The following is a 25,046-nucleotide window of genomic DNA, read 5'->3' on the forward strand; positions in this document are numbered from 1 at the left end:
ACAGTTCGCTGTTAAGTGAGGAGTGGACCAGACCACCATGCCCTTACAAGGAAACCAAAAGAAGTATCGTCCGTACACTGGAAAACGATGCCCTTAGCCTCGCGCCGGGCGCTTTTCAGCCGTGCCTCAAAACCGTGCTAGAATACAGTAGCGTACACCAAAGACTAAGAGAATTCGGCCCACTCGCGCGAGGCTACATCGTCTGTTACGTGAGTTGTGAATTCGTGAATCGAGGAGGTACGGACCCGCGCTTGATGTCTGTGCAGGTGGCCGGAGACGTCGAAGAAGTTGGAAAGAGTGAAATGGTGTAAAAGACAAAAACAAATAAACACTAAGAGCTTTCTCCTGCCCGGGAGAAGAAAAGTGCGATGGAATGCGACGGAGAGCCTACTCGGCGTTGTCTTAATTTATCTTTGTCTTTCGTATATTTGTACCTGCCTTACCAATTTTTCTAGTTGTTCTAGTGACCGGTCATACAAAAAATCGTGATTTCTTTTTGGCTATTCTGCTCGTCCTGATGTTTTCTATTTTGTTGAACTTGCTCTCCTTATGGTGCTGAATGATCTGCTCGTATTGCTCCCGTTACTGTATTTTGTTCATATTTTTTAAGAAAAGTAACGGGTAATTGAAGTAATCCGTTACCAAAGTTTTGTAACGAAATTACATTACAAATTACTTCCAAAAAATAAGTAACAAGGCAATCACAAAATTACCTGAAAAAGTAACGGATTACAAGTGATATGTTACTTGTAACGGATTACTTCCCGAATCTGAGATTAACAAGGGTTCCGTGTTTCTTGTTTCTATTTGTTTTTCACATTTTGGGGCGTTTAATTTTTCTGCAGATCACTGTTTTTGTATAATACGAAGTTTCTAAACGCATCTCGTATGTTAGGACAGTTTAGACAGCTAGACAGTTTTTTCAAGATATATATTTTGTGAAGAGGGAAGTCGAAATGCAGAAACGAAAGCTTAAATGAAGTTTAATGTTGCCCAATACCCGCGCCGTAAAGCGCAGTTCATAAATGCGATGAGCACGATATGAGAACGAGATGCCTTGTCACTGCAAGAGCGGACATTTTTTGGCGACCTCATGTTAGAGCGTCGGTCTATTCGGCTCACAACGTTTTAAGCCATTTTTGTATATCTCGTCAATAAAGAGTTAAGCACCTCGTTAAGGTAAAGCGCAAATTAACAAAAGTGAGAATACCGCGGGTGGGTCAAAGCATGACTAGAATCCTTACACTCTCATTCAATTATGAGTTTTCTACTTTCAGTTGTTTGTACATTCTAACGGGGTGCCACCCTCAAGTTACGCTATGGAAAGAGGGTGCTTAAGTAAATATTAATAATAAACAAAACATAAAAAGTTTCTGCCAAACTGAAGGATAACCTTAAAGAAGGTTATCTGCTCTTGTTCACGAAGGCAGCGTTTCAGTGTTTCTCAGAGCCGACGACGATCAAGGCCGCTGAAATCAGGGCCAAGTTGATGCCGATTCATATTCTTAAAAAGCACGCAAAAACGACGAAGATAAGCTAGAAGAAAACTATACGGAGAGCAAGTGTTCCAAAGAACATCGTAGGCACGTCGGCACGCGAGGAAGATCACGCCAATCAAATGTCAACACAGAGAAGTCGCAGGGAACGCGTGATGACGAGCAGCCAATCTATGGCCGTGATTGGTTGAGGTCGAAGGGGGGGGGGGGGAACACATGTGGGAGCATTTGGGGGTAAACAAACGCACGAGGCGCGCAAGGACCGGGCGAACTTGCTGGCCGTATAGACGCAGACACAGAGAGGAATCACCTTTATGTTAGTCCTTGACACTGAATTAGATGACATATAAGTCAAATAAGTTGCAACTTCTTCACTTACCGGATATTGTCCGGCGATTCTGGCCTGTGGATGTGCTTGATCATCGTGTACCGTGCGACTGATGCCGGGGGCCGGATGATTTTCATGTGCTTGTGGTTGATTCTGTGGCAAACCGTGTTACCGGAGTCGTTAGCGCTTGACCATTTGTTTATTAATCTGATCTGCACAAATCCACAATAACCGCACAACCGTGCTTTAAATTTCTGTTAGTCCCATTCAGGTGAATACCCCACCCCGTATACTCCGTTTCACTTTTAAGTGCGAGCGTGGCATAAGGTATACAAAAGCGAGACCCGGGCTTTCGGCGTCCGTGCCAAGCACACGCGCTCGTGCACTTCAAGCACCTATCAGAGTCACATGCTCGCGCTTGTAGCTTCGACCTCGCTTGCGCTTAGTAAAATAGGGCATGGACTCTTTGCAGCATCTGTGCGTGGCCGCCGCCATAACAGACCTTCAGGTAATGTTTCCTATTGTTCAGTTCACTTTAAACAAATGAAAGCTTGTCCCGTCCTGTTTGTTCCTACCTTCTATGGTCTATGTCGTTCTGCGCTGTTTCACCTACATTATGTTTAGCCTACACCAACTAGCCCAGCTTTCAACTTTGGTACGGTTCACTTTACTTCGTCGTTACCACAGCAGGACTTGCTATTGCCATTTGAGATTCTACTTTGTCTTCTCCCCAGCACTGACCCTTGTGGAGGCTCGTCAACACCCGCTTCAGTGACTCAGCATCTTGGTAAGACAAGGGAAGGTCAGCAATGACGGCTGCAATCTGGCGCTTGTGCAAAGCGCCTATAGTAAAATATTTGCACCTGACACTTTTTCTTTTTCTTTTTTAGACACGTACTATCTGCACGTATAATATCACGTAATATCTGCACGCACATGCACCGACGACGGACACATGTCCGCGTATAGCCACTCACCTATAGGCCATATCGTCGTCCTCTCCGCCCCAGCCCCAGTAGAGGTTGGAGAAGCCGTTGACTTTGAGGAAGTGTTCCCGCTTGATGGCGAACACGCCACCCACGAGCATCTGGTACGGCAACCTGGCGGAAGATAGTGCGTACCATGTTGACACGTTCGTCATGCAAGTCTTATTATTTTTTGTTTTGGCCCGTTGCTCAGGGCAGTGTGAACGGTGCCAACTGGCGTGATATGAATCGGGCGACCGCGAGCAAATCCCGCGGGCGCATTTTAAGAATGGTATTCGAAGAATGATGAAACTAGCGGGTGAAGCAAATTAGAGCGCCTTGCTATGTTCGTATACACGAGCTACTGTAACGCTGACCTGCTCATAGAAGAGTGTCACTCCATATGACTGCGTAGCGGTCCGTAAAGGTATTTTTTTGATTCCTGGCTTACCCAGATATCAATCGAAGGCGCACCAGGTGCGGCGGCCCTATCTGGTCCTGACCCTACTTTGAATCGGCTTTCTTCGAGGTATCTCGTCAGTGGGCGCGTTGCGAATTCATCACTAGGGTGCGCCGGCTGCCTGCATAGTGGCTGCCATGGGGACTGATCCGGGAACCCCCTTTAGTTTTATGTCCTCGTTTGCCGAAGTTAATTTCGGCAAACGACGGAGCTCGTGCCAACGAGAAAGTTCGCGCGACTTATATGTTTCCATTTAAAGTGCATTTCGAATATATTAACCCGTGACTGCTCATGTAATGTTTTACTCTATCAAAAACAGTCTCCTCTACTAATTATTCCGAACAAAAAAAACACTTAAATTTGTTTTTTATTGCGACACAAAGGATGTGTTGGTCCCAAGCAACCGCAACAAATCCCGTCCTTAAAGGGAAAACTGCCTAGTGAGAAGGAGATGTAAGGACCAGACAATACTGCGGGCAGCTGCAATCAGCTGCTGCGCGCAAGAGCGAAGCCGATCTGTGAATCGCATTTGGGAAACGCCATCTAGAATCCCATAAGCCTGCGAAACATCCTTCTTTTCCTCCATGGAACGTCGTCACAGTCGGATGGTGCCAACTAAGCTACTGGAATCGATCCTGATGCCGAGCGTCCTTCGACGCGTTGATTAGACACGAGGCCAAGCCGAGTCCTGACTCTGCGCTCGTATCCAATCTGCGTCTTCGCTCGATTTCACAGTGATGACGTCAATATTTTAGTGCGCATGCTTTGGTTATTTTGGGGGCGTTAGTTTGGGTCGCAGAAAAGTCTTTACCGAGCGCCCTCAATGGTGAAGAGAGGCACTCCATCGACGACAGCCCCTCGTGAGCCAATCTGTGCGCCGGTCAGGATTACAGTAAATCGTGTGTGTGTGTGCTCGTTTTACTAGGAGCATCAAATGTTAAATGTGCCAATGCACGAGGCGCATTTTCTGTGCGGATCTTCGAAGAAAATGGCGGCGTCGCACTGAAATGAGCAGCCCTCGGATAGAGTGAACGATAGAGTGGCACCAGCGTTGCTGGTTGGTGCACACTACCTTATAAGCCAATTGCGGCGCAGCAGCGATTCGTGGTGCTTGTTTCGCACGTTTGCACAACAAACGTTGCCGCGGTACTTGTAAGAAACGCCAAGCTTAAATTTCATCGAGTTGCTTTAATGTCAACGACGCCCACAATTTTGTTCTACGTTGCCAAGACTAGGATAGCTTCGGCAGTGTTGTCAATGCTAATCGCGCGAGTGCTAGAGAAGAAGATGTAAAAAGATCGTGCGTGCTTTCGCAGCAGTGCGGGACGGCAGCACTATGGAAGCTTCGTTAGCCTTGATAACGTAGCACAAAATAGTTGACATACATTCAGGCTCTTTAATGAGATACGGCAAGATAGCGATGGCTACAAGTAAAATTTCATAATTTAAGTACAAACAAGCGAAAACAACAACATCAAGAACAAGAGAGGAAAACGAACTAGTGAGTTTTTCAATATACAAAAAGTATAATAAAAAAGACGCTTGCCAAATAAACACAGACGGAGAACATAATATCTGAACGACACGAACTACAAAACAAGATAAGAGAGAATGAATAGATGCTTTTAGGAATGGGCAGACATTGACGTTTCGGCGGCGGCATCACATTCTTCCTGACGTGAAACCAAAAATAAATGTACTCCTCTTATAATGACGCTATTGATCGTTGCGAACGTCAGGCCAGTCTGATGTGAAAACGAGCGGACTAATTACTAAGACTTCCCTCACCGACATTTTCTATACCCCCCTGTCACGGGAATTTCGAAGGCCCTCAGACTTTATAAAACCGGCGGACCACTGCAGGTCGAGGCGTACGCGCAGAGTCGGGACCGCGGACTCATTCGCCTATTCTATAAACGGAACAAAGTCCGTCTTAAAGGCTTTTGAATCGTTTGTGATTGAAATGACTTAAATTAATTTTTAGAGGGATACGGAGACGAAATGTCTGCACTTATTTCCTTGCTTTGGTGTGGTGTATATTGTGCCGGCAGTCCAGAAAGACTAGCCTAGACTAGTGTTCTTGGGCTGCCGGCAGAAGAAGTCAAGAAAACTAATTTCGCGACGAATAAACAGGTTTGCTGCTTATGTATGGTGGCGGTCTGTGAAGCTCTGTTGGAATGCCGCCCGTCATGAGTTCCTAAGAAGCAGCGCTAGTTCGCGGTAAAGTATGGCTCGCTCGTGGAGCTACCCAAGACCCCTAGGCACAGTTGCGTTTGAGTGCGTTTGACGGCGTTTGACTGCATTGCGGCTGCGAGAAAATGGGACATCCCTGCTTATTCTGTTGCCTCCCAAGCTATTCTATATGTTGCCTGCCAAGCAACGCAGTCAAACGCACTCAAACGATCTCAAACACAAATACGCGTAGGGGCCCTTTAGCCCGATATGTTGCATAACTAAAAACAACAAAGCGTTCATTGAAAAAAAAAATTGTGTTATGAGTATGTTTATACAGCCTGAACTTAGTCTGCCTCAACAGGCGACTTGTTTCTCAGCTATAGATGAGCAATTTAGCCAGTGGAGTACAACCGCTTGCCTGGGGTCTTTAAAGTGCACCACGCAGTAGTGATACACGACAACACGTCGTGTATCACTACTGCGTGAGCTCGGAGCATGAGGAGCTTTCGCTCCTCATGCTCCGAGCTGGTGTGCGCTGAAGCAACGCTGAAGCCCCTTCATGTTTCAAAAGTAGCGCAAGGTTCGTCAATGCACGAGGCACGTGCAACGTGCAGCCCTTGGGAAGATCATGGCGGCACAACGCAGCACTGAGCACTGAGCTAGATTTCAGACGCCATGTATTTCCCAGAAGTGGCGCGCGGCACGCGCCTCGAGCATTTCTACAACAATGAATGACGCTACTTTTCCCCAAAAAAAAATTGGGTTGTGTGTGTGTTTATACAGCCTAGAACTTGATCTGCCCCACAGGGGCGACGAGTCTCCCAGCTGTAGGTGAGAAATTTAGCCAGTGCGGTACAGCCGCTAGCCTGGGGTCTTTAACGTGCACCACGCAGTAGTGATACACGACCGCACGCCGGTACGATGGTCATCCAGATCGAAACGGGCAGGGGTGGGGCTCGAACCCAGGATCCCTGGGTTCTGTAGCGCGAGCTTTCGCTCCACGAGCTCCGAGCTGGTGTGCGCTAGACCACTCGGCCACCGATCCCCCCTACTTTTCCCAGAGGGGCTTTAGTGTGCGCTAGCCCACTCGGCCACCAATCCCTTTTTTTTTTTTTTTCTTTATTGACTCGGCCATCAATCCCCTTATACCCCTGTCAGACGGGCTAGTTTAGTGTCACTACAAGCGAGAGCACTTCAACCCGTCGAAACACACTCCAAGTGTGTTGGCGCGACACGGGAAAACGTAGTGTCACTCCAAAATGATGGCAATAACGATGGGTAAGTAATGGGCACGCAAAATATTACAGTGCATACGGATCTTTTCATAAATAACCTCGTCGTCTTATTAGAAACACGTTACCACACATTGTCGCGCTAAGTCACGAGGTTTAATCCAAATTAGAGTCCAATTTAATCATTACGATCAGCCATTACAAGCCAGTGATACATGTCCGCACACCGGTACAATGCTCATCTATAGACCTTTTCTTTAACGGCGCCGCCATCTTCAGAATCGCGGCGCCGACGACGCCGTCTAGCGGCTTAGAAAAAAAAATACCGGCTTGTTCTGGCAGCACAGCTATCTGGGTAGGCAACGGTGTGGCTATGGGGGGAACTTGGCTAGACTTGGCTATGGTGGGCTGCAATAACTTGGTTTGAGCTTGTCCGGTTGAATCCAGCTGGCTACTCTCAGGCCATTACCTTGCCTGCTCGAGAGAACGAGGACGAAGACGGTGGGGTGTTTTGATTGAGTTTCCACAGCGAAGTACAGGGTGTCACACAAGAAAATTTACACGGTCTTTTTTACCGCAAACATAAACTAGGCATCGCCGGACGCTCATTCACCGCCCAAAGGTAGCGCTAGAGGTCACAACCAGATGCTAAAGTTTCAGCCCGATCCGATAACTTAATCAAAAGTTATAAGCGATTTTCTGAAAATTTCAATGGGAAAATGGCGGCCAACGGAGTCTTCAAACACATGGGGCTCTGTGGCACCAGAAACCGAAAACAGGCAAAAATGGGCTCCATTTTCCCATTGAACTTTTCAGAAAATCGCTTATAACTTTTAATTAAGTTATCGGATCGGGCTGAAACTTTGGCATCTGGTTGTGACCTCTAGCTCTACCTTTGGGCGAAGAATGAGCGCTCGGCGATGCCTAGTTTATTTTTGCGGTAAAAAAGACCGTGTAAATTTTCTTTTGTGACACCCTGTACATATCAGCTGTGTAATGTAGGCTATGCAGGTAAGCTCTCGACATTTGATAGCTCCATCTTGAGTGGTGGCATGTAAACTTTTTCATACCTTTCACATACCATGGGGCTTGCAGTGATAACCTAATTGGACCACCTGCACCGGGAATTAAAATCGGTCCTCTTGTCGTAGACGAAGTGGTCGTGAGCTTAAACTTGACGTTGATTCTGATACGAATCTCGCGATTCAAGCTCGCAATCGACTGACTTCATAAATAAGGATACTTGGGGAAAATGTGAAGCTCGATAACATTGCAGCCACACTCGCGCTGCAGCTTCTTGTGCTCATGGCACACTTGCTTCTATTGTTCTTATGCTTTTTAAAATTATTTATCCATCGACCACGCAGTGGTAGCCAGGCAACCGTAGATTTTCGGAAATTGCAGCACGGTAAAAAGGAGCACTCGGAACTAACTCATGCACGACGTCCGTTTTTAAGCCTTTTCGGCCATACCCTTGGCGGTTGCGTACCCTGTGTCAGCGGGTAATCCAAAAATGCGCCAGGTCGAGGGTACGTCAGTTACTGGCTGGTTTGAGGTTATGCGAAAAAGGTCTCTACACTGTTTCACCTTATGATGTACCGCAGGAAAGGCTACAAGCGCGAGCTCCTTGCTCTTGGGTCCATCTTGGCGGCAGAAGCTCTCGTGCGTTAAGAGTAGCTCCCAACGTTATGAGCTCGCGCTTCTATCCTTGTCTGGATTGAACCCAGCATTCCTGGGTTCTGCAGCGCGAGCTTTCGCTCCGCGTGCTCCCAGCTGGTGTGCGCGAGCCCACTTGGCCACCCGCCACCCGCCACTCGCCATAACGAAACATCATGGAGTGTGTGGAGGACGAGCTGGAGCGTGATATCCGCGATGTTCGACAGTGGAAGCGCGTGGTTGGGGCACTTTTTTCCGTGAGAGCCCAACGCCTTTCAGATGAGAGGCAGCTGGACCTGGATGCCGACGCACAGGCAAGAATTTCAAGTGACATCGATCAGCAGCTGCAGGCCAATGCCTTCACCATTGCCGCTCTCATGAGCGACAACCTACCCGTGATCAGTCGAGAACGGTGGACTTTCCAGAGGAACGAATGGTGGTTCGAAGATACCTTGCCCCATTTGGGCGAGTTCCATTTCAAGCAAGCCTTCCGCGTCTCTCCTGCCACCTTCAGATTCCTGGTAGAGTCTTGCAGGTGCCTTTTGGCCGTCGCTGGCCGTCGCGCAGGGGCCACGGCTGGAAACTAGATTAGCCGCTTATTTTTCTACAATGCACTACTTTCTTGCCAACAGAAAACAAGTGCGCATCTAATATTACTCCTATCAAAATAATATTTTACGCAGCGTTAATTTCTTCTATTATTTTTACTCCTTGAACAATGCTATCGAGATTACACACTCGGTCTACCGGAGCGAGCGTAGTGTGCTCCCCGAACTCACTTCATTGGAAGTGTGTTCTTCGGGCAGGGCTGGAGATTGAGCTCAGGATCACTGGGTTCTCCAGTGCGAGCTTTCTTTCCACGTACTCCGATCTGGTGGGCGCTAACCCACACGGTCACCGATACCCCTTAATAAAGACACGTTAAAAAAATTAGACGTTTACAATTCTCTGTAATGCCAAATTGGAGCACAGCTCTTGAGGAGGAGGGAGGAAGCGTACGAAGGGGAGGGTATGCCAGCTGCTCCCCCTCCCATCCTCCTCTACTGTTCCCATCCCACTTAGCGTAAAAATTTCGCTAAATTTCCCGCTAAATTTAACCGGGAAATGTTCCCACTGAATTGACGTGTGACGTCACATGACACGTCATCTGAAATTTTAAGTGTAACGTCACGTGACGTCACACGGGTAAAATTTTACCTCTAAATTTAGCGGAAAAAGTTTCAGCCAAACTTAGCAAAAACTTTTACCGCTAAATTTAGAGGGAAAGTTTTACCCTCGTGACGCCACACGTGACGACACACGTGACGACACGTGTGACGTCATTTTGGGAAACAGCCCTTCAAGGCTCATACGCACATTCGCGTTTGAACGCGTTTGAGTGCGTTGCGGCGTCCTTGCGCCCTGCAGGAGCGGTCGCTTGCGGTGGGACGCGCGCCTATACCCGCAACGCTCCGTAGCGCGACGCAAGCGAGGAGAGACTCGCTCAACTTTCCGAAGCGTTGCGGTGCGTTCGACCAATCAGAATCCGAGAGAGGAGAGGAAGGTGACGTGTTCGCTCGCCCCACTCGGCCGACTCGGCGAGACGTATCCGGTTCCCCGCCCGCAGAGCTTGCTTTTTCGTTTTGCGGAGCGGTGGGAAATGTATTTTCCAAGGCTACGATGGTTCAAGCTTGACAAAACGTCGGGGAAGCCGGCGGGATTGTCCCAAGATCGAACACTTCGACGCTGTCGCTGTGGGCCACCATGTTACCTTGGATTTCGCTTACTATTGGTGAGCCACTAGCGACGATAGCGCGTTCTTATTGGCTCTTGACTGCGGTTGACTGCGTGTCAACACAATTGTGCGTACAAGTTTGGCGCAAGCGCTCTTCGCAACGCAACGCGTCCACTTGCCGCTGCGGAACGCACCGCGCTCAAACGCGAAAGGCCCATGCAACGCGCGGTTACGCCGACGCCGCTCAACTCAGAAACGGGTGCCTAGGAGCTGTGCTCTAAAACTACGTTGCATTAAGTAAGATAAAGAACGAAGCATATCCAACTTTGGCGTTCCGCTTCGTTCCACGGAAGTCTACGAGGAGGCCCTGACACTGCCTAATCAGATCATAATTATCGTGTTGTCTCAAGTAGTTACATGCTGAAACAAAAGTAGTCTCTATCATTCTCTGCTAACCAAGATAGCCATGAATGACTGGCGTTGTCGTCGTCTTTTATCAATTCACCGCTGCGCTAATCCTGATTCAGATCAGCCTGAACTCCAAGTCCACCCCACTATTTTTTTTTGCAATGCAACTCTTCTACATGTCGTCTCTTTCACGAATTTCTTTTTCTTCATAAAATGAAACTTACTCCACGCTTTTGGTTTCTGTGTTGTTATGTTTTACTGTTGACACACTCCTATTGATGCCACGCACTCGATCAAGCGAAGTGAGTTCGTCAAACTCACTCCAAGCCAAGTGTGTTCCTCAGGAAGGAGCCGTGTGGCACACTACAGAAATGACACTAAGGGCGAAGTGCACTCGCTTGTAGTGACACTAAACTAGCCCGTCTGACAGGGGTATTACATTTGCTTTGATTTATCAGGTTCCTTCTATTTCTCTTTTTTCGGTTTCGTTTTCTTTTTTTTTTTCTTTGTTGTTCGTGTAATAATCACTTCTTTTTTTTCTTCCTAATTTTTCTTTTTAACTAAAACGCCAATTGTGTTTGTCCGTTTGCGCTTTATATTTTCAGTATGTTGAACCCACTAGCCCACCTTAACATTTTAGTACGCCACAAATCACTTTCACGTTACTTGTCTCAGGTACATCTAAAGAGATAAAAAAACACACATTTGGCGGTTTCAAACATGTATCGCAACACACTTTTATATAGTCTTCAAAAAATTTCCCACATTAATGACAATACGGTAGTTGTTGAGAAAACAAAAAGCCTTTACATTGATTAATCCCGTGCAGTATTGATGAAGGCATTGACGCGAGCAGGCATGCTGGTCTCTTTCAAATGTCCTACGCTACAGATCATGTTTCTCGTCTAAATACCTTTTATCAGACAGACTTTTGCCAAACAAATGCAGACAAAAACATATAATCCGAGGACATGCAGACGTGAAAGTGCGATCTAGTGGAAGGTACGATAACGAAACGACGAGTGCGCAAAGACACAGGCGCTGTGTCGGGTATCGTTATCGAGATGAACGTGCAATATAATAAAACTGCCCATTAGGGAGCTTTATTTGACCGTTTTTGCATTCCGATAATGATACTCGATTTAGCCGCCGGTGCTTCGGGACACGCATCGTATCGCTACGGGGTATCGCTAGCGGAGCGCAAAAACGATCGACTAAAACTGCCTAATGTATAGATACGTAAAATACACTGTCTAAAGTTGAAGAGGTAAGGAAGATATACATACGGCATATCATTTACAAATCGTGGCGGCGATCTACGCTGATTAAGTCCGGTAGAGTCACCCGAGATGTAACACAGGTGAATAGGAAATCACAGTAGTTAGTAGTGGCTCAACTTGCGCAAGTAATCAGATAACTAGGATGTCAACCGGGTGTACAGCCGCTCATGCTTGTTTACTTGTGGTTTTGCCTAATTTTTTTTCTAAATACACGAATAAAATTAAAATCTTAAAATTCCAAGATTCAAGCTAGGGCCGTTGTATGTGTAATGCCATTTCTATTGTATATTTAATTATTTACTTATGTTCGTATCTTGTAATTCTCGGCTCCAATGGATTTTGTTCAAATGACTGATTGGTGCTTTAATTAATGTAACACGTTACTATGTGTATATAAGTAATTTAATAAATTAGTAACACATGTATTGTAGTATAATTACATTACAAATCATTCTAACAAAAATCAAAAATTACATGAAATAGCTGTGAATAAGAAATAAACATGATTTTTAAAGGATTGTTTCCAAATCTTTTATCAAAGTACACAGATCAGCCGTATTCCGGTCGTTAAATTAAATGTGCACCAAAAGATGAACTCTCGTTTTGCCCTTGCTCGTTAGATACCCATTGTTGCGGCACGAGCAGACCTTGAACTAATTACAATGACTCAATTTGCGTGCCTCTCAGCTGCAAACAATACATGCAAACGGGCATAAGGCAGTATTATAATTTCCACAAGCATTATGCACGCAGATGCGACGATAAAATGCATTAATGGAAAATTGCAAGCCCGTCCTCTCATTATACTCACACACAAACACACACACGCACACAAAAAAGAACACTCATATTCGAGGAACAAGAGATACGACTTTACATCTGAATTCAGTAACACTGCGGGTGTGTAACGCAATTCCTAACCTGTATATGCTTAGTTTCCCGAAACTATTTGGTGAAAAGCTGTCCTCGTTCCGAAAATTGGGGAGTGGTGCTCATTGGGCATCTCATCGCCTAACCCATTAAAACACCTCCAAGGATCGCCATCCCGAAAACGACCGTTGAAAACAAGGGCAGCGGCTGTCCCTTGTCGAGACGACCAATTTTTTGTTTATATCGTTTTTGTTATGATTAACGAGTTTTGGTCGAATTTGCGAATGAAGCGATATAAGTTGGAAAAGAAAACGTTCGCTGGACATCGACGGCGTTGATTAGAGCCCTCTTACACAAATAAAAAAAAAAAGTTTTTATGAAAAAAAAAAAAAAGATGAAACAGTAAAACAAAATTACAACGAGCAAAACAGCACCTGTGTAGTTATCTTTCGATCGGGCTATTCTTTATCCTTTCTTCGCTTTGAATCTGCGGTGTCATCGGGCTTTATCGGAAAAGGCGAATCAACACACACCGCCACAAGCTTCCCGCATTTACGGCACAAACAATATAAGATAGCAGAGAATATAAGTTTGTAATTGTCTAGACCAAAAATGAAGGAACATAAAAAAAAACAACAAACAAACAAACATTCAAGCAAACAAACAAAAGCTTTTACCTAATTGCATCTTGGTACGGAGTTCACGAATATTATGAGTATGAGGTTTTTCGCTTTCGTATATAATTAGGAGGTAAAAAGTAAGAGGAACTAATGAATGAAGTGGCTTTATAATAAGTTATACATAAAAAAACGTAGATTTTTTTTAGAGTCAATGAAATTTAGTTTAGCTCTTTTATTATGTTGCTGACACTTGCTTAACGTATTTCATATGATAATTACATTTTCCTAATTAAAAAGGAAACATATGACGCTGTGAGGAGCCCGCATCCATAACGATGGTAGGCAAAATTAATTTTATGTTCGAATTAGGCACCAAAATAAAGATTGGGCTAGCCATTAGCGAATATTCGTTTTCGGCCCTAACATATAAAAAAAAATTAAAACGACACTTTAAATTATGAGCGAACATTATTGTTAGTGTTTACGTGGTTCTGACACTTACTTAAAGGGGCACTGACACATCAAAATCATATTTTTTTTTTATTATCCGAAACGATTGAAAACGATGCCGGGACATTACCCTCAAAATTTGAAATTTTGGAATTCAGTATTTGTGAAGTAAAAAAACAATTTCCAAATGCCGAATTCGAAGTTCCCGCGCGATCGGCGCCGGTGCCTTGACGTCAAAAATTGCGGAGACCTGAGAGTCCCCTTTCTTTCACCACTCCCTGCTGTTGCCATGGCGACCCAAAGCGAGGAGGAAAGGAGCGAGCGCAAGCGAACGCCGGCGGACAAATTTTGAGCGGTGTCGCCTGTTTTCCGTTGGAGGATACAAATCCAGGAGACGGCACCACAACGAACTCCCGATTTTTGGTATTTCAAAAAGAAGGGCCGTAGTGCGTTCGCAATTGCGTTAAAAAACATGTTTTAGGATTGCCGTTAATAAATGTTATAGAGATGTCGCCTACAAAGCTTCTAAATTTCCTGATTTTTGACGTCACCGATCAAAAGAAGCGAGGAGGCGAGAGGCGGGAAAATCAAACGCCAAAAATAAAAAGGCGCGCGCGCGCGCGGGAATATTTTTTTTCGCGATGCGGTCTTTTTGCGTGTCTATGACTGCAACTTGCATCGTTTTAGACAATAAAAATAAATACGACCTTTGGGGTGTCAGTGCCCCTTTAAGCAAATGTTGTCCGATGTATATGCAAACGAAAGGTAGCGCCCCTTCACATTTTGACAGCGTATAAGATAAATAACATTAAATTTATATATTTTTGATGTTGCGTGGACGAAAGCTAGAAAAGCTGCGAGATGTAACGTGACCACATGGCTGCCATTGTGTAGAACCTGCGCTTTTGAATTTCGCCCGAGTTCCAGAAAACGTAGCTTCAACGACACATTTATAATGCATAGCCTTGTTTTTGTTTTGTTTTTCTTTTCTTTGCGAGGAAACGGCGTTGTTGACGCGCAGTAGCCAAACATGGGAGGAGGACGCAGCTTCATGTTTTACGAATGCCTTTAATAAAGATTATAGAAATATCGCTTATAAAGCTTCTAAATTTCACAATTGATTACGTCAAAAATAAAAAGAAGCGAGGAGGTGAGGAGCGGGAAAGGAAAACGCCAAAAATAAAAAGGCGCGCGCGCGTGTGGCATACTTTGTTTCGCGTTCTGGTATATTTGTTTTGTGTCTGTGATTAGAACTGGCGTCGGTTTTTACAAAAACAAATAAACAAACAAATACGACCTTTGGGATGTCAGTGCCCCTTTAAAATTAAGATTGGGGGCATTCCTAGTACCTACAGCCAATCGTTTTGTCACGTTTGTCTTCAAAATAATTTTATTTTAAAATATGCCTCAAGACGCACTGAAAACCGTCAAAGCGGTCATATATCTGAATTTTATTAAAACTCTCCAGCGCTCTTTAGGAAAAATTTAAGGGCCGTACGACCTTCATTACGTATTCATAATTAACCTCCGAAGAAATGAATACTCTCGTGCATTCCTGAGATTGAGGTTTGTGTAGCCAAATTTTTCCATTGATTGACAAGCAAGTGAATCCCCCATAAGAGTGGAACCCGATAGCCAAACACAGGAAATGTCATGTTTTAATAAGTTTCATTTCACGCGTGAAGTCACGTTGTACGTGAGCGTTGTGGGTTGTTTGAAATTCCCGCGCGAGGTCATGTGACTGAGACGTCCTGACTCTATCAACCAATCACGATTTTTCAGTCCCACCGACGCCGACGTCGACGCCGGCTTTTCTGCGACACGAGCTCCTTAAAGCTACCGCTTTAAAACTTAAAACCTATTCTAAAATTTGAAACAGATTCTACTGAGCGTACTAAGTGCTCACACTCGTGCTTCTATAGGCTCCTTGCACATGACGTCATTTCCGATACCCTCCAGAGAAGAGGGGGAGAAGGAGCTCCCCTCTTATCAGGACCCTCCTTTGTGCCTTCCGGATTTGCACAGGCGTCGCTATTCTCCTCCCAGAAGATTATAGAAGATTAACCCGTCACTCAAAATTCTTACAAAAGCAGCTTCCCTCTCCTCCTTTTACTTGGTGTGCAAATGTGTGCGATGTGACGTCAATGCAAGGAGCCTATAGCCTATACTCGGCGACAACCTGTCTTGGCATTTCCGGCAAGAGGAGGAGAACCCGCTCACAGCTTTTATCCAGCGCTCAAAATGGGAGAGGAGAACCGTGCCTGCACCTTCCACTGCATTGCCAAGAAAAGTTGTCGCCGAGTATAGCTGCCTGTTTAAAAGACTCGCGGTGTGGCCTAAGATGTTTATGCTTATCTTGCTTTTTGATTGGTTCCTCGGTGTTCTGATCGGCTTATGGCGCATTCTGATTGGCTGAGGAGTGATAACACGATGCACACGACTCACCACGCTTCGCGTTTCTCGGGTTGTTACTGATTATTGGTATTTAAGCAGTTTTGCAATTAACTCATACGGTAGAGTGTTGAATACTAAGTTTTACTGCCAGTGTCAGCGTGGCCCATATAAAACAAGCAAAATTGAGAATTCCACCAGGTTCATACCAAAATAGCGTCGCGCTCTGTACTCATTTTCTTCTACCAATCACGCGGGCTCCAGCTTATTCGTACTGACGGTTCATTTTTTACCCTCATAAATCGTCGAGTTCCACATGATCGCAGATTGCTTTGACCAACAGCGAAGCACGTTCTAATAGTCTGCAGTATTCGCAACCTATGCGGGTGTGCTCTGGCGCCTATAAAAATAGCGGACATCTATGATGATCGCCGTTGAACAGTAGTACGAAGCTAGATTTGTGACGCGTTAGTTATTATACAGTTTCGTTGAATGCTAGAGACCCTAGAGGCTTAAATTATCTTTCTATACCAGGAAGGTGTAAGCAAGCATCTTCATTGTGAAGTCCTTCTTCAATGTAGTGGCGAGCGCTATCTTCAGACGACGGCACTACCAAAATCGCTGAAAGTTGTAAATACTTTGAAGGTTACCCACTAGAGAGACCTTGAGTAGCGTCGAGCGGAGGCGTTCGAGGTTGTTGAAATATCAAAGTTCACTGCGTGACAAAGAAGCGACGAAGTCTGACTGAGCCATTGGTAACGTAATCTTGTATCTAAAAAGAAGTGCTCACGATTGCGAGCGCTTTTGAAAGGGTATTGCATATTGTTTGAAGATAAGTCTGATGGCGACACTGTTCTGCAAATGCCTCATTTTCCGACGGAGACGTATATACTTAAACGTTGAGCGATCTTCGGCGATGGGGATCTAAAACTCCTTTGCAATTCTGAGAGACCGTTGGTGGGCTCAGAAGGACTGCTGTCTCTTTCCGGAGGAGACTTGAATGATGAAGATGGTCGTTGCACCAGATTTGTATTATGCGTTCAGGGCTGCGTACGCATTTGCAAGTTGCGGATCATTGATATTTATGTTATGTGTTTGCGTGTGTGTGTGTGCGCGTGTCTCCGCATGGAAACTAAATATATGATTTTTTTATTACTTCAACAAGACTTTATGCTGCAGAGCGCTGAAAGTGATCACTTTAGACGAGCATACTAGACGAAACGAGGGAATCGAAGTACAGGCTCGCTTCCAGTGAAAATAATGAATGAAACCTCTGTGCAGACTAGCAACAGCAACAGGCAGTGCCTGAATCAGAAGTAGGGAGAGCACATAAATGCTGTATTTGAAGAGATTCGCAGCCCTCTGAGTCACACTTCGTAACAAGATAAAGAACAATAAAAATGTTCCGGGAGCAAAAAACAAAATTAATGTAATGTAAAAAGAAAGTACAAGGTGAATCTAGGAATAAGGGTGACAAATTCAAAACGCAGAAACAAGCACGTATTATAAATGCGGGGGTAATTCGAACAGAAACTTCAGAGATGATTATTTTCAGTAATTCGTGTTTTGTAAAAAATAGGCACAAAACGTTATTGCACAGATCTATCAGAATATTTTCTAAATTTAACGCTACGATTGTACTTATTTACAATTTTCTGCGGAGGTCATCTACGCCAAATATTAGCTGCATCCCCAGGATTCTTTATTGATTTGAAAGTAAAAACACGATGGGCTAGGAACAGAAGGCATAGTAGATCAAAGTATATCAAAACAAAAACAGGAAATAAATAACGGAGGCGCGTACCGTAACGACGCACAGGCAGTATTTAGTGGGCTACCGCCTTTGTGAGCGCTCCCCTTTTTTCTTCTCCGTACATATAAGTAATCTTGCTAATGTGTTTGAGAACGCTTTTTGGTCGTTTTGTACCGTGCAGACAATTGGACAAGATAGTAAGGGGACAGATATAGTCTGAAATGAAGTACATTGAAACCCTTAGATCAAACCAACAAATTTTTTCATTGCCCAGCAGTTTTTTTCGACTCTTGAATCCCCATTAGCCAACTTCCATTCCATACTCCCATTTCGCAACCCCCCCTCCCCCCCCCCCCCCCCCCCCTTCATTTCCGTTCTGCTGGGAAGAGGGGCTCCTTCAGCTCTTGATTTTTTTCGTGTCACTCGTGGAGCGCCCAGTAACTGCAGGCTTCCGAGTTCCTAACTAGCCGAGAGCCGCCGAGTTCTGCCCCATGCGGGAGCGCGGAAGCAGTAATCATAATAAACTACCCTCGACCCGAGCTCACATCTCTCACACCCACACGCGGACGCACGCACACGCAGACGCACGCACACGAAGAAGACGGAGCGCACAAAAACACACACAGAGACACACACACACACGTACAGACACGCACACACACACGGGCACACAGGCGCGCGTACGTGCATACACGCACACACGAACACACATACATACATATAAGCACACGCACACGCGCGTGTACACGCGCGCACACACACACACACGCAGACAAACAGACGCAGACGCGTACAGAAAGGCACATTCACATACACCCGCTCACCCGCATGCACAGACGCACGCACACAGACACACACGTGTGGCTTGCATCTGCCGGTTTCGGCTGGACGGCCTTTGGGTTGGCCGGTTTCATCAGCACGCAACGACCATCGGGATGCGAAGGCGCCAGGTGACTCCAGCCCCCCTAATGAGAAGCAACGCCGAGGCCAACTCGGCTCTCTCCATGCATCTTCTTTTACCCCAGCGGGTGGGGATTTCGTCTGGGCTCATGAAACGTCCCCGTCTCTTTCATCCCTGCCTCGCTGGCGATCGGGTGGATTTGCATTCAAGCGTGCGCGGACGACCGACGCTAAATCCGGCACGGCGCGAAGACTGCCGTCGTTTGGAAAGGGCGCTCTTTTGAAATGGCGCTTTCTGTTTTCCTTTGATTCCTCCCTCAGTTTCAACCTGTCTTCTCGTTTCGCCACTGTGCTCTCGAGCGGATGATATTGCCTCGACGACGCTCGTCGCTATGCTCCATTTGAAGCCGCGCGAGGGATTTATCTGTAGCCATGCGTGAGAAGCGCGGGCGCTAATGCGTGGATTTAGATAGTCTGTTCTCTCGAAATACACACTTACGAGAAAGTGTTTCGCGAAGCTGTGCTTTCGCGTCTGGGACATTGATAAGGCTGCACGTGGATTGTCAGATGGGAAATAAGAAACGCACGATATTTTTGCTGTGAATTCGGTAGCAAAACGTTACCTTGGTTGAAGTGTCATTTTATTTCATAGCGGCCAAGGAATTTGCCCGAGGTGCATCAATTGCATGTGCGTTACCCACTTTGTTTGATAATACTAGACCTTTCAGCGAAAGAAATGTCTAAGTGTCGACACAGGCACACACACACTCACACGACAATAATGCTATCATTGACTTTTTTTTTTTGTTAGTGCGACGAATTTGTATTTTCCTCGGCAACATCCGGTTACGGAAACGCTTTCTTGCTATTGTCAGTTAATTCATAAAAGTTGTGTACTTTATCCCAATAATTATAATAAAAGGCGTATCTAAAATTCGTTCACGAGGGCGTGATACACTTAAAAAAAATTAACCCATTTGAATAAATTCTGGAAGCAATACATTGTTTTATCGATTAAAGTGAGCTAGCAATTGTGCAGAAATAAACCTAAACAGGCGTTACCCGAGTCAAAGCAAAAGTGCCATAACGCGTGTCTTTTGTCATTCATGGAGACATGACCTTATATTTTGGTGGACTATAAATACGTATAAAAATTGTTAGCCCATGTGTGTAGTACGCGTAATGGATATCACAGAAAGCCATTCAAAAAAATATATATTTTGACTCAGCATGGAACACGATGATTTACCCCAAGATCTGCCAGTCAAAACAACGAAGAATACGACCACGCGGAGTCTATATTTTTGCTAAACTGCTCGATGTGGGGCGTCCATGTCAGGTTCCTGTCTGGAGTCAATCTAAAGATGCGCGTTGGGAGGCATAAGAAAGAAATTTTCCCGCAAGGACTAAAGAAATCTTTTCATTAACATGCGTTTTTTTTTTCAGGTGAGAAGCTGAGCCCACGTGAATGGAAGAAATTACTAATTAATCGAAGGGCCTGTTGAAGCTTCCTCTAAGAGATAAAGCGCTTTCGGTTAGTCGTCCATATGCAAACATTACCTGCATAGATGTTGCACGAGTGACATCAGACTTCGATTGAATAGCGTAGGACTGAGGACGGCAACCCTGTGGGACGCTCATACTAACAGTATGAGGGGAGGTGCAACATTCCATTGTATTCATGAATATAGTTATTTCAGAAATGTAATCTTGGATCCATGTGTATATTTGGCCACCGATTCCGCGTTCAGATAAAGTCGTTAATATGGCAACGCGTTGAATGCAATCGAACGATTTGCTAATGTCGAGAAGAAGGCTATTGTTGTTCGCCTTTGTGATATGCCATTTTCTACACAAGTAGCTAGGACCATTACATTATCTGCTGCTGACCGCCCAGGTCTTATACCAGGCATAACTTCAGGGTATATCTTAATATTTTGAAGGTTCTAGTTTTGCCTTGCTAGTATCATTCTTTCCATACATTTTACTATACAACTTGTGAGAGCGAGTGGTCTATACGATCGTAAATGTAATCGAGAATTGCCCGAATTCACAATAGGCATAATCTTGAATCTCTTTCATTTCTTGGCGACTGAGCTATTTGTAAAGGATATGTTGAATACTTCAAATGACATACGCCGTGGAGCTTTCTTCAGTCGAGAAACGGCAGTGTACGTTACATTCATCAGGACCAGGCCAAGACGTTTCCTTGGTATTTTGTAGCGCGCTGTCAAGTTTACTCAGTGTAAATGGCTGATTGAGTCTGTAGTCAACTTGCATGGGAGTTGTGTTTTTTTTTTATTATTCTCTATAGCTGCGCTGTTTGATATTAGTTTACAATAAGCCTCAGCGATTTCGAGCTCAGTGCAGTGTTCTTTGAGAGCAATAGCTCTGAAAGGATAGCGTTGGTATGGTGTCTGGTGTCTAATTCCGTAAGCTATTCGCCACAATTTTGCAAGGCTGTTTTTGGCGTCTAATGATGCACATGGTTCTCGACATGAGTTCTGCGCAAGGGAATGTCAAGAGCGTCTGACATTTTTTGAGCTCCTGTTTCAGCTCTTTTCTGCTCTTCGGCTAATAGCTAGTAGTTTCTCGTACTCTGAAGCTATATCACTTGTTGATGGGTATTGTTGTTTGAAATGTAGATTTTTTTAAGCATTCAGTTATTATAGGTCCGAGTTTTTTATCTAACGTGTTAGCCGTAATCGACTCTCACAAGTTAAGTAGAAGTTTCCCAGTTTGTGACAGTCAAAGTATGAGTCTTTTTGCGCTGAATAAATCTATTAAAATATTAGAAGCAGCATGTGGTCACTTCCTCTACCTTCAAGGTCGGTAGTCCAGCGAACGTTATGGTACTGCTCCGCTAACACGGAAGTTAAGTCTAGTGCGCTTCTACTGTTTCCCCTGTGAAAAGTTGCGCTGCCGTTGTTTAAGAGGCATAGATCAAATTTTCACTCATACTGATTAGTGCAGAACCTCGCTTGTCGCTATACCTGCACCCTTGAAGCTCATGGTAAGCGTTAAAATTGCCACACTATATATGATGGGAGGGCGTAGCTTTTAGAAGGACTTCCAGACCGCCAACATCAATGGCACTTGAGGCTTAATATATGCGGAGATGAGTGTAAATATTTTTGATTTGTTTCTTACAATCACGCATGCATATTGGTTTCTTTCATGTGGGGAAACCTCATACTCATTAAAGACAAGGTCAACCCGGACAACTATTAACACCCGACTTAATACGTTTGCCCTTTTTGATGTACTGTACGAATATCCTGAAAGTCGAAGTTTTGAAATATCATCTATTCGAGCATCTGATATTGCTAGCGGGGGAAAGAGTGTTCTCGCACAAAATGTTTGAAGCCTAACATTTTTGAGGGAATGCCATTTGAATTCAATTGAAAGAGAGTAGTTTGGCGTAGGATATCATAAAAAGGTTAACTAAATTGAGCCAATCTAGGAAATTCGGCGAAATGAAATCTATCAGACTGAATACTATAGGAGCCCGCTTGTAGTAGCTTCGTCTTAGACAGCCTCTGCCAATATCAAGAACCAGAGTTAAGGTCTTGTTACATGGGGAGTCTCTGTTTTCCGGTACATTTTTTCTGCCGGACGCATGCTTGGAGGGAGACACAGAGGCAAGGTTACCACCATCAGGGGGTTGTGATTTTTTTGCCGGTTTACCCTGCTAACTTCTAACTTCACGAAATGCGAGGAACATTAAATTCCTCTTTAGGGTTACACCGTTTTTAGAGATGTTCCAAACCTTCCAAAGTTCGAGTTGGAATAATTTTGACCAACATCGCTAGGTCCGAATTCGCACAGTTCGAAGTTCTCGACTTCGCACGTTGGTGCCGTCTCGGAAGCTTTCGTGGGATCAGGAGGCAAAGGGAGGAGGGGGGGGGGGGGAGGGGAGGGTGATTGCCGGGATCACGATGGACGAGCGGGTATGCCATGGTAGTGAATGCCAAAGAAAACATCCACTGACAGCGCTTCTTGTTTCGATAAGGAAATGACGTTTATTCGTCGATGCCGCATGCTTTCAGTGGAATTTTCGGAGAAAGAAAACAAAAATGAAAGACGTTTACAACCTCCTATAACGCTGAATTAGAGCGCAGCTCTTGAGGAGGAAGAGGGGAGGTTACTGAGGGGAAGGTATGCCCCTGCTCCCTCCCCTTCGTCACATGACCCTTGTGTCGTCACGTGTCCCCCGTGACGTCAGGGTTACGCCGACGGCGACGTCGCTTAAGCCGGAAACGCACGCCTAAAAGCTGCGCTCTAAGACCGCTTCATTCCGCTGCACGTAGTTTTGTGGCGTTGATAAGATGTAGTGTTGATAAGATTTTCCCTATCTCATGGCAGCCACGGTACGAGTTCTTGTGAAACGCATGTATGGTTTTGCAGCAAAAGCTACAAAAAAGAAAAAAGAAACTTTTCTAATTTTGGTTTTTTTATCCGCTTTTATTAACCGATACATGAAACCCTGGCTTGCGTGCGAACGCGCGCGGGAGCGTGCGAAGCTCATTTCCAGCAAGCTACAGCGTTTAGGTTTAAGTCAAGGTTTGACTGTTAGCGCTTACCAGAATTGACGAGTGACTCAAAACGTGTCTGTCTTTCAGTGTGCTACAAGAAGTCAATCGAAAGGCTTCTGCGAAGTTTGCTTCTGCTCGATGCGTAAAGGTGTCTATGCGTGCCTATCCCACACACAGAAAAAAAGATGGAATGCATGGAGCGTCGATTTCGCGACAAACACAGCTAGGTGACTAATTCACCCAGCTGTGTTTGGAGATTTGTGTTTGTCCTTTGTCCCCCGTGTTCCCTTTCTCCAGGGATTATTTTCTCATTCTTGTCGAGCTCGCTTGCACCTGTGCATTTAATTATATTATTATCATAACCTTAATATGCAAGCCGTTGAAACTTGTTGGTGTTAGACTGGTAGCAGCTGATAAAACCCGTTTGTTCAACTGACGTCTAACTCCTGGTTAGGTCAGTTGGTAGAGCGCTCCACTGGAAATGGAGAGGTCCCTGGTTCGATGAAGGACCAGGCGGATTTTTCGGTCACGCATCAGTCACCCAGCTGTGTTTAAAGATTTGTGTTTGTCCTTTGTACCCCTTGCTCTCCTTCCCCAGGGATTATTTTCGTCACGAGGACGGTTCATTCAAGTGAGCCTGCCACAGAATTTCTGCAGGCGCCATTACAGCGCCATTGCAACCCGTGCACTGATACGCGCAGATACGCGCTTCAGGAGAAAGATGACGCCACTTGTAAACCGGCGCTTGATTGGTTTTTTCAATCCGTAGCTTCGGCTTGGGGTCCAACGGAAGGAGAAATGGAGTATACTGCGTGTTCCCACATTTTAAGTGCCCTAAGCTAGCTGTATCGCATTTAAAAAAAAAAATATCTCACTACAGCTGCGACGCATTTCATGATACTCCAAGCAAGACAAACTTCACCTCAATTAAACATTCGTGCAACTCGTCTGATTTAATTGACTTAGAGGTCTAGTCATGTATAGGGAACTTCGAGAGCGACGCAAGTTCATGGCGTGGCAAACGCTCCCTCTGACTGTAATTCACAAAGTGAACGCAGCGATAAAGTTCCAGTCTAGACAACCACGCTGCACTAGCTCTCAAAATGCGGCGTTCCGTTGTGCACTGAAGTATGTTACTCCTTTTCCGTTGGAATCGTATCAAGTAGCCCTCCGCATTCCCCAAGCTTGTCGTGCTTGACAGCCGGTTTCAGCAGACGCTGCCACGCGTGCTCCTGACCTGTGACGCGCTCGAGCGCGTCGACGTGTGTGTAGGCGTCTTGTGTTAGAGACGTTGTGTTGCAGTTCTCTAAATATGATGCTCTTAACTTACGGTCTTCTAAAGGTCTGGAAGTTCGTCTGGCAGCTTTTCACAGACAGATGGCGTCGTTTTGCGAAAACGCGATGTAATGTTTCTGATCTTGACAGCACACACGCATATGAAAATCTTCTAAGAGTCTCCTCTGCGACGACAAGCTTTGAAGTTTATGGGCAAAAATTGAACGCGGTGTTTTGTAGCTTAGTCCGTCGGGTCTTCCGTTGACAATTTTATAAGCTGACTTCGCCAGCTGGTGGCCGCATTTTGAAATGGCATGACTTCAAAGACTGGAACGCCTACAATCTCCAAAAAAAAGATGGTGAGCGTGACAGCTGGTGTTGCAACTAAGAAAAGTACGCGATTTGTGTGTTTTTGTACATTTGATTACATTCGCTCAACGAGAAAAAAAAAACGACGAAGAAACCTCAATCTTATTCTAATGAACGAAAAATGGTGAGACTGAATAACATTATCTTGTTTGGGAAGTCCTGAAATTTT

The 25,046-nt window shown here is 45.2% G+C and overlaps 1 protein-coding gene across 1 annotated transcript in view; it reads right to left on the bottom strand.

Moving 5' to 3' along the window:
* LOC8029011 (beta-1,4-N-acetylgalactosaminyltransferase bre-4) overlaps window positions 1-25,046 on the bottom strand; it is a 123,743-nt gene that overhangs the window by 37,100 nt on the left and 61,597 nt on the right. The window contains exons 3-4 of the mRNA XM_040504199.1: window positions 2,802-2,924; window positions 1,876-1,977 (exon numbers count right to left, since the gene is read on the bottom strand). Of these exons, the coding sequence (XP_040360133.1) occupies window positions 1,876-1,977; window positions 2,802-2,924 (225 nt within the window). The remainder of the gene's footprint in view (window positions 1-1,875; window positions 1,978-2,801; window positions 2,925-25,046) is intronic.

Source organism: Ixodes scapularis, unplaced genomic scaffold, assembly GCF_016920785.2.
Source record: "Ixodes scapularis isolate PalLabHiFi unplaced genomic scaffold, ASM1692078v2 PGA_scaffold2__306_contigs__length_199485367, whole genome shotgun sequence".
Classification (NCBI taxonomy): domain Eukaryota; kingdom Metazoa; phylum Arthropoda; class Arachnida; order Ixodida; family Ixodidae; genus Ixodes; species Ixodes scapularis.